This window comes from Oryctolagus cuniculus, chromosome 20 (genome assembly GCF_051225735.1).
Source record: "Oryctolagus cuniculus isolate XC-2025 breed Fujian yellow rabbit chromosome 20, ASM5122573v1, whole genome shotgun sequence".
NCBI classification, from domain to species: Eukaryota; Metazoa; Chordata; class Mammalia; order Lagomorpha; family Leporidae; genus Oryctolagus; species Oryctolagus cuniculus.
The window spans coordinates 24,180,743-24,190,966 of NC_142886.1; the positions used below are offsets into that span (position 1 = coordinate 24,180,743).

General features: G+C 48.9%; 1 protein-coding gene across 3 annotated transcripts in view; it reads right to left on the reverse strand.

Moving 5' to 3' along the window:
• Positions 1-10,224, reverse strand: part of HEATR4 (HEAT repeat containing 4) — a 59,618-nt gene that overhangs the window by 49,154 nt on the left and 240 nt on the right. For all 3 annotated transcript variants that reach the window (XM_070065249.2, XM_089322323.1, XM_070065248.2), the window contains exon 2: positions 5,406-5,483. In XM_070065249.2, coding sequence (XP_069921350.2) covers positions 5,406-5,463 — 58 coding nt within the window. In that variant the 5' untranslated portion in view covers positions 5,464-5,483. The remainder of the gene's footprint in view (positions 1-5,405; positions 5,484-10,224) is intronic.

Sequence of the window (10,224 nt, forward strand, 5' to 3'; positions counted from 1 at the left end):
TCCACCCCCATCCTAATGGGATTCGCTGCTCCTGCTTCCCTGCCCGCCCTCTGGCAAAGTTTTAAAAGAACCTGTTCCTGAACACGTGGCTCTCTCTAGCCTCCTCCTCTGGTCTCCTTTCTCTTCTCTCTTCTCTCCTGCTCTCTCTCTCTTCTCTCCTCGCTAGCTCCTCTCCTCTCTCTCTCCTCTCTGTTACACTCTCCTTCTCTCTCTTTTCTCTTTGCCCCACCCCTCTGGTCTGCTAGGTTTCCCCCAATAAACCCTTCGCCTTACTCCGGAGTTTGGTGTGTTTTGTGACAGCCTAACAGCCCTGGCTGTTATGGGTATTTGGGAAGTGAACAAGCAGGTGGAAGATCTGCCTTTGTCTCTCTGACTTTCAAATAAAATGAAAATAAATGAATGAAAATATTTTTAAAAGGTGGGGGGAGGTTGGAGCATTAAGCACTTAAAAGAGAAGGTGCTTAGAGAAGGAAGGGCAGACCTACGAGTGGTGAGTGGAGTTCATCTGCACGGAGATGTTACCCGCCTTGCAATGGCAGGGTCCTTGCTACTAACAGACAGCCCTCAGAGCTGAAAGCTGAATGGCAGGTCCCAAGCCCTTTTTGTACACTGACAACATAAAAAAAAAATTTTTTTTTTTGACAGGCAGAGTGGACAGTGAGAGAGAGAGACAGAGAGAAAGGTCTTCCTTTGCCATTGGTTCACCCTCCAATGGCCGCCACGGCTGGCGCGCTGCGGCCGGTGCACCGCACTGATCCGATGGCAGGAGCCAGGAGCCAGGTGCTTTTCCTGGTCTCCCATGGGGTGCAGGGCCCAAGCACCTGGGCCATCCTCCACTGCACTCCCTGGCCACAGCAGAGAGCTGGCCTGGAAGAGGGGCAACCGGGACAGAATCCGGCGCCCCAACCGGGACTAGAACCCGGTGTGCCGGCGCCGCAAGGCGGAGGATTAGCCTAGTGAGCCGCGGTGCCGGCCTAGCATAAAAAATTGAGTAAGTGGATCCTGGCATAACTACAGCTCAGGATTTGCAATCCCAGCAAGCAGCAACTACCAGCATCATCTCTGCACACGGGAGCCAAGGCTGAAAGTCAGGAGTGAGGCTGGAAGTTAGGCCACATACTTCCAGGTACAACTTGCTGGATTTCTAGATCCCTGGTTGTAAAATGTGCAAGTTGAACTAAAGTCTTCTGCCATTTTATGAGTGTAAGAAGCCAACTCCAGAGGAGCTGTAGCTCAGATTCCACGTTTAGTGCTGCTTGCTTCTCACCCTCACAGTGCCCAAACACTCCCTGGTCTGGTACTGCTGGCTGCAAAAGTGTTTGGAGTGTTGAGTAATGTGTGCTGAAAGGAGTAATGTCTTGCTTTTTTCCCCTTCTGTTATTAAAAGAGAAGGAACTGGGGCCGACGCTGTGGTGTAGCGGGTAAAGCTGCCACCTGCAGTGCAGGCATCCCAAATGGGTGCTGGTTCGAGTCCCGGCTGCTCCACTTTTTTTTTTTTTTTTTTTTTTTTTGACAGGCAGAGTGGACAGTGAGAGAGAGAGACAGAGAGAAAGGTCTTCCTTTGCTGTTGGTTCACCCTCCAATGGCCGCTGCGCTGCGGCCGGTGTACCGTGCTGATCTGAAGGCAGGAGTCAGGTGCTTATCCTGGTCTCCCATGGGGTGTAGGGCCCAAGCTGGCCTGGAAGAGGGGCAACCAGGACAGAACCCGGTGTGCCGGCGCCTCAGGCGGAGGATTAGCCTAGTGAGCCGCAGCGCCGGCACCAACTGCTCCACTTCTGATCCAGCTCTCTGCTATGTCCTGGGAAAGCAGTGGAAGATGGCCCAAGTCCTTGGGTCCCTGCACCCGCGTGGGAGACCTGGAAGAAGCTTCTGGCTCCTGGCTTTGGATCAGCGCAGCTCCGGCTGTTGTGGTCAACTGGGGAGTGAACCAGCGGATGGAAGACCTCTCTCTCTCTCTTTCTCTCTCTCTCTACTTCTCCTTCTCTCTCTCTCTGCTTCTCCTTCTCTCTCTGCTTCTCCTTCTCTCTCTGTGTAACCCTGACTTTGAATAAATAAATAAATCTTTAAAAAAACCAGGGTCTTCTGAGAACTGTTACATATACTTAGGGCTGGCATTATGGCAGCTGCCTCCCGTGATGCCAGCATCCTTGACTTGGGCCTGGCACAGCCCTGGCCATTGCTGCCATTTGGGGAGTGAACCAGCAGATGGTAGATCTCTCTCTCTCTCTTTCTCTTTCTCTGTAACTCTGATTTTCAAATAGATAAATACATCTTATATATATATATATATATTATATATATTCTCCATTCAGATTCTATTTCTGAAGTGGGAGGGTCCAAGAGGCAGTCGTGAGCTTTTGGAGTGGTGTTCATTAGGCTTAAGTAACATTAGGCTTAAAGTAATTTCTGTATCAACATCACCTGAGGAGCTTGTTAAAATGCAGAGTTCTGGGTGGGTTTTTGGTATAGTGATTTTTTAAAAAGATTTTTTATTTGACAGAGTTACAGAGAGACAGAGAAAGGGAGAGACAGAAGAGAGATCTTCCACCTGCTGGTTCACTCCCTAGGAGCCAAGCACTTCATTTGGGTCCCTCACATGGATGGCAGGGGCCCAAACACTTGGGCCATCTTCAGTTGCTTTTCCAGGCACAGCAGTAGGGAGCTGGAAGTAGAACAGCTGGGACTCAAACCGGCATCCATATGGGATGCCAGTGTTGGAGGCAGTGGCTTTACCTGCTACACCACAATGCCAGCCCCTGGTATGGTGATTAGGACATGGCTTGGGATGCCCACATTCCGTACTAGAGAGCCTGGGTTCTAGTCCCAGCTCTAGGCCCAATTCCAGCTTCCTGCTCACGTGCACACTGGGAGGCAGCAGGTGATGGCTCACGTAATCGGGTCCCTGCTATTCACATGGGTGTCTTAACCACTAGGTTAAACTCCTGCCTCTAGAAATCTACGTTTAAATAGGCTCCCAGGGGTCATTATAGACATTAAATTTAGAAACATCACATCCCTGAAGGGCATCAATGGGGTGTTATTAAAGCATCTTGGTTGATGCGGAGAACGGGATCCGGGAACATAGCCTCTTAAGCTGGCTTGTTTCAAATCCCCCTCTGCTTCTTCCCCTACTGAAAAACATCCCCTCATCTCCCCACCGCCTTTCTGGTTTACCCTTCTCGCCTTGCCCTCAGCTGTACACTGTCTCTGGCTGCGTCCCAACTCCTTCATCTGACGGATTCCTGAGTGGGGCCCAGAGTACCGGTTAGTATCTGACCACTTGATACCTAGTCCAAAGTCTTTCCAGTTACCTCAGGGTGCTTCTTACATTCATTCAGATAATGGTAAAGTAGCCTTGCTCTAGAATTATCTTCAAAATCCTCAGCAGGAACTCAGTCCTTAATGGGAAGCAAGCTTCTACATCGTTCAAGTTCCTTGGTTTCTTAGGTTCCATAGCTGTTTATGTTGGTCACCAAGTAACCAACTCTAGAATTCCATGGATCTGCTCAGAGAACCTGTGGGTTCACCTGAGAGTATTTTCAACTAGTCATTACATTTTTTTTTTTTTAAGATTTTTTATTTATTTGAAAGGCAGAGTTACAGAGAGGCAGAGACAGAGAGGGAAAGAAAGGTCTTCCATCCACTGGTTCATTCCCCCAAAATGGCCACCACAGCTGGAGCTAGGCCAATATGAAGCCAGAAGCCAGCAGCTTCCTCCAGGTCTCCCACATGGGTGCAGGGGCCCAAGCACTTGGGCCATTTTTTCTGCTTTCCCAGGCACATTAGTAGGGAGCTGGAGGGGGACTGGAACAGCTGGGACTTGAACCATAACCTATATAGGGTGCTGATTCTGCAGGCAGTGGCTTTACCTTTTACACCACAGTGCCAGTCCCTTATTCCTTTAAAAAAAAAATGTATAGGGGCTTGTGCTGTGTTGCAGTGGGTAAAGCCATGGCCTACAGTGCCAGCATCCCATATGGGTGCCAGTTTGAGTCCTGGCTGCTCCACTTCTGATCCAGCTCCCTACTGATGTGCCTGGGAAAGCAGCAGAAGATGGCCCAAGTGCTTGGGCCCCTGCACCCACATGGGAGACCTGGAGGAAGCTCCTGGCTCCTGGCTTCGGATCAGCGCAGCTCTGGCTGTTGCAGCCAATTGGGGAGTGAACCAGCAGATAGAAGACCTCTCTCTCTCTCTGTGCCTCTCCTCTTTCTGTGTAACTCTGACTTTCAAATAAATAATAAATCTTTTTTTAAAAAAAGTAAAAAATAAAGTAAATTTGCATAGGGATGATACAGTGGCTATGAAACTGAAAAAAAGGAGATGATCTTACAATTGACAATACTGGTTCCATCTGGAGAGAAATGGGATGATTTGGCCTTTAGGAATCATTTCAAGCAGGGTATGTGGGAAAGCTGCCAAAATTTCACCTACTTGTCTTGACACATATATTCTTTTTACAATATTACAGTTGACTGCTCAGTTGTTTTCTGTGTATGAAGCACTTGTAGTACATTTCCAGAATGCAATTCAATACACAAATGTGAGTGCACTTTGAATGGCTAGCAACAACCATAATGAAAGTTCATCAAATCAGAATGTGTTTTATTAAATTCCATGAAATTCACATCCAGGCTTGTTTTGTTTGTTGCACTTAAGAAAAAAATTACTTTCAGAGAAATCCGTGCCGGTGAAGAGCCAAGGCAGGCCCCCACCTCATGGTCTCAGCGTTGACTCCCTGCTGTCCTTGCCTGAGATTGTCCCACGTGGAAAACAGCCCTGAGAAAGGGCACCTGTTCCATGGAGAAGTCAAAATCTGCCACTTCCCAGCCTCCGGGTGCCTCGCCCCTCCGAGAGCCTGCAGCAGGACTGCCAGGGCTGGGGAGGGGGCTCCCTAAATTACCTTTTGTGTAAAATGAGCTTTGTGGAACTGCATCTGTTTTTTTTTTTTTTAAAGATGTATTTATTTATTTATTTGAAAGAGTGACACAGAGAGAGGAAGAGAGAGACAGAGACAGAGACAGAGAGACAGAGACCTTCCATATGCTAGTATGTTAGTTCACTCCCCAGATGCTTGCAGGAGCTGGGACTGGGCCAGGCAGGAACCAGGAGCCAGGAACTCCATCCAGGTCTCCCACACGGGTGACACGAACCTAACTGCTTGCGCCATCACATGCTGTCTCACAGGCACATTAGCAGGCAATGGATCAGAAGCACAAAGTAGCTGAACTTGAACCTCCGGTGTGGGATGCGGACTTTCAAAGCAGCAGCTCAACCCTCCGGGCCACAACACCCACCCCTGCATCATATTGATTAGTTCCGTAATGAATTTCTTGGTCACTCTTTGAAAAATAAACCTTTAGATCTATGCAGCTCAATATTCCAGCCACGCACCAACCCGGGAGTACCTGAGTCCTGCTCAGAAAGAGACAAGGCAGGAAACACTTGAATATGTGGCACTGACATTCTTCAAGATGGCCAGGTAGCTAGAACAAATGATAAAAGAACAACCGTTGGGGTGGACGCGTGTGCAGTGGTTACAGGTCCCCTGGGAGCTGGCCTCTGCTATTACAGGGCCTGGGTTCTAGACCCAGCTCTGCTTCAGAGTCCAGCTTGTTGCTTACGCACACCCTGGGAGGCAGAAGATGACGGCTGCCACCCTCGACACACTTGAACTGAGTTCCTGGTTTTTAGCTTTAGCGACCAGGGGAATAAACAAACTGATGGAAGGCCTTTCTGTCTCTCTCTCTCTATTCTCAGTTAAATCCAAAATGAAACAAAACAAGCCATCTGGGCTTTTTCCACTGCCATTTCATCTCTTCCACACTGTTTAATCCCCTTCATCTACACAGTTCAGTTCCATCTCCCCGACCCCCCGGTCCTAGCCAGACTATTAGGCAATCACATTACTTTTATAAGGGGATTCTTCAAGTCCTGTATTTTAAAAATAGTCCAATTTCAGGCCTACAGAAACACTAGTCTTTAGGAGTCTGCTTATCAAACAACTAACTCTAACAGGGAAGATTTCCGGGCTGAGGCTGTCTGACTGACGCAGGTCACGCTATTCAGGCAGCCCCCGTCTTTTGTTTCCAGACAAGGGTGGCATTGCTGATGGAGCCGCACACTGGCTTTAGTGCCTGGGCTCATGCTGTGCTCAGACCCTTAGACTCCCACAAAAGGGTGGGAGAGTACATTCTCTCTAAGGCGAAAAGAGAAGACTGAAAGACCACAAAAGTTAAGTATTAAAACCCTGTTGACGGGCCGGCACCGCCGCTCACTAGGCTAATCCTCCGCCTGCGGCGCCAGTACCCCGGGTTCTAGTCCCGGTCAGTTGGGGCACCGGATTTTGTCCCGGTTGCTCCTCTTCCAGTCCAGCTCTCTGCTGTGGCCTGGGAAGGCAGTGGAGGATGGCCCAGGTGCTTGGACCTTGCACCTGCATGGGAGACCAGGAGAAGCACCTGGCTCCTGGCTTCGGATCAGCGTGGTGCACCAGCTGCAGTGCGCCAGCTGCAGTGCGCCAGCTGCAGTGCGCCAGCCGCAGCGCGCCAGCTGCAGTGCGCCAGCCGCAGCGCGCCAGCTGCAGTGCGCCAGCCGCAGCGGCCATTGGGGGGTGAAGCAACGGAAAAGGAAGACCTTTCTCTCTGTCTCTCTCTCACTGTCCACTCTGCCTGTCAAAAAAAAAAAAAAAAAAAAAAAAAAAAAACAAAACACCCTGTTGATGGCTCCTCAAAAAATTAAACATAGAATTATTATATCATCCAGCAATTCAAGTTCTGGGTTTATACCAAAAGAATTGGAAACAGGGTGTTGAATAGCTAATTGTACATTCATGTTTATAGCAGCGTATTCATAATAGCCAAAAGGTAGAAACAACCCAAATGGCCACTGATGGATGAATGGATAAACACAATGCAGTCTATAAAATGAATGTTAGTCAGCCTTAAAACGGAATGGAATTCTGACACATGAGTTTAGTGTGTGGAAGAAACTTGAAGGGGTGTGTGTGTGTGTGTGTGTGTGTATGGCAGGGGAGGGGGCAGGGGGCTTCCCATCCACCCTCTGAAGGTTTGCTGCAATTAATTGACATAAACAGGTGAACAGATTAAGCTGCTGCTTGTGAAGCCAGAATCCCATATCAGAGCACCAATTCTTATCCCTGCTGCTCCACTTCCAATCCAGCTACTGCTAAAGCACCTAGGAAGGCAGTGGAAGATGGCCCAAGTGTTTGGGCCCCTGCACCCATGCGGGAGACTAGGATGGAGTTCTTGGCTCCTGGCTTTTGCCTGGACTACACTGGCTGTTGTGGCCATTTGGAGAGTGAACCAGTGGATAGAAGATCTTTCTCTCTCTGTCTCTCCCTCTCTCTGTCATTCTACCTCTCAAATAAGATTTTATTTATTTATTTATTTATTGGAGAGGTAGAGTGATGGCGGGGGAGGGGGGAGGACAGAAAGATCTTCCATCTGCTGGTTCACTCCCCAGATGGCCACAATGGCCGGAGCTGTGCCGATCCAAAGCCCAGAGCCAGAAGCTTCCTCTGCGTCTCCCATGTCGGTAAGGAGGGAGAGAGAGAGAGAGAGAGAGAGGGAGAGAGGGAGAGAGAGAGGGGGAGAGAGAGAGAGAGAAGGAGAGAGAGAGAGAAGAGAGAGAGGCAGAGAGAGGGGGAGAGAGAGAGAGGGAGAGGAGAGAGGGAGAGAGAGAGAGGGGGAGAGAGAGAGAGAGAGGGAGAAGAAGAGAGAGAGGCAGAGAGAGAGGGAGAGAGAGAGAGAGGGAGAAGAAGAGAGAGAGGGAGAGAGAGAGGGAGAGGGAGAGAGAGAGAAGGTCGGCGCTGTGGTGCAGTAGGTTAATCCTCTGCCTGTGGTGCTGGCATCCCATATGGGTGCCAGTTCTAGTCCCGGCTGCTCCTCTTGCAATTCAGCTCTCTGCTGTGGCCTGGAAAAGCAGTAGAAGGTGGCCCAAGTGCTTGGGCCCCTGCACCCACATGGGAGACCTGGAAGAAGCTCCTGGCTCCTAGCTTCGGATTGGTGCATCTCTGGCCGTTGCAGCCATTTGGGGAGCGAACCAATGGAAGGAAGCCCATTCTCTCCGCCTCTCCCTCTCACTTTCTGTAACTCTATCCCTCAAATAAATAAATAAAATCTTTAAGAGAGAGAGAGAGAAAGAAACAAGGAGGGAAAGTATATGAATTTCCTGTAGGGATTTCATAGGAGAGTGATTATCCAGTAACCCAATGAGATTCAGAAACTAAAAAACTTTTCTTTTTAGGGAAGAGGGAAATGGGAAAATAAAGGCATTTTTTGAAAGGTGGAAAATGAGGTTTAGAATAAACAAATGAGCCCAAAGAGTAGATCACGAATGAGACAAAGCTGTTCTTAATTCTGGGAGAGGTGGCACTTGTTACCAGAGTTGAGAGGTGCAACTTCACCATGAACCAAAGAATTTGTTATGTAGATAAAGTCTCCTAAGGAATCTCCCAAGAACAGCAGAAAACTTGGCGTGATTTTAGTCTCTTCTGTGGTGTTTCATCTTTCCTGATTATTTGATGATATTCTGAGGGAGGGAATTTAAGACAATTCTATTTGTAAATAGTTTCCTCAGATAAAGTGGCCCCTCCCTGCACTGGGTAGAGGGAGAAACAAAGGAGAGATTAGGGAGACCCTGATTCTAAGGCTTTCCAGTTTCCTTTTTTTAAAAGATTTATTTTACTTCTTTGAAAGAGTTAACAGAGAGAGCGGTAGGGTCAGAGAGAGAGAGAGAGAAAGAGAGAAGTCTTCCAAATGTTGGTTCACTCCCCAGAAGGCCACAAGGGCCAGAGCTGAGTTGATCTGAAGCCAGACTCCAGGAGCCTCTTCTGGGTATTCCACGTGGGTGCAGGGGCCCAAGGACTCAAGGGCCATCCTCCGCTGCTTTCCCAGGCCACAGCAGAGAGCTAGATCGGAAGTGGAACAGCCGGGACTTGAACTGGAGCCCATATGGGATGTCACACCGCAGACAGATGCTTAACCTACTATGCCATAGCACCGACCCCTCCAGTTTCCTTTGGTTTAAGGTGCTCAGCACGTCAAAGCATCATACCTTGGGCTCTTATTTCCTGAGTACCAACACAAACACCATGCTAAGTGAAATAAGACAGAAACTAAAGGGCAAACACTGTATGATTCCACTTAGATGGAGTCCCTAGAATAGACCAATTTACAGAGGCAGAACATGGAACAGTGGTCATCAGAGACCGGGGAGGAAAAGGACTGGGGTTACTGTTTCATGGATACAGAGCTTCAGGGTGACATAAGGACAAAGTTCCAGAGATATAGGGTGGTGCCAGTGGCATGATAATGGTAAGAAGTAACTGATGTAGGCCAGCATTGCCAGGGGTGGAAGGATTCACCAGAATGGTCAGACAATGTGAGCGGAGTTGGGTTTATGGAACAACATGGCAAGAGAGCAGCAGGTACACAGGACAGCTAGAGACTGACAGCTGCTGCCCTGTGCTGCACAGAGACTATGACCCAAAAACCACACTTGTAACTGCAGTATCTTTTAGTTATGGGGAGCTGCCCGTGGTCCAATAAGTTTTGCATTTCTGGGTGGAGTTGGGAAGCCTGCACCGCCCTTAGCTTAGGTTCCCCAACCTTCTGCAGTACTGTGAATGTACTTAGCTGTAACCTAAGAATGGTTGCAGGCAGGGGTGGGCACGTGGCACCGCTGTTAAGACACTGCTAAGATGCCCACATCCCATGTAAGAGTGCTTCAGTTTGAGCCCAGGCTTTGCTTCTGATCACTTCCTACTACTGTGCATCCCGAGAGGCCACAGGTGATAGTTCAGGTGCTTGGATTCGGCTACCCTTGTGGGAGAGTGACACGCTTAATAACTAGCAGGACCGAGCAGAGTTTGGAAGGGGAAAAAGGCTTGTCTGGGAAAGCCCTTGAGCGCGGACTACTGGGAGCAGAGACAAGCACAGGTTTTGCAGACTTGATTCTCACACATTCGCATGTTTCTCTGATAACAAGGATGTGGAATTATGAGCATAAAATCAGCTACAGGCCTTGGAAGGGGCCTGACACTTAAGTCTGACCAAAAGTCCACTTCTACTCGGAACCGACAGCTTATGAAAAAGTGGAAAAAGTGAGAAGTTCGGACGAGAGGGAAATAACGTTTGCTCAGTGTAACAACATAACCACTACCTCACCTGACTAACTTTAAACCTGCCTGGAATGAAGGTCACATAG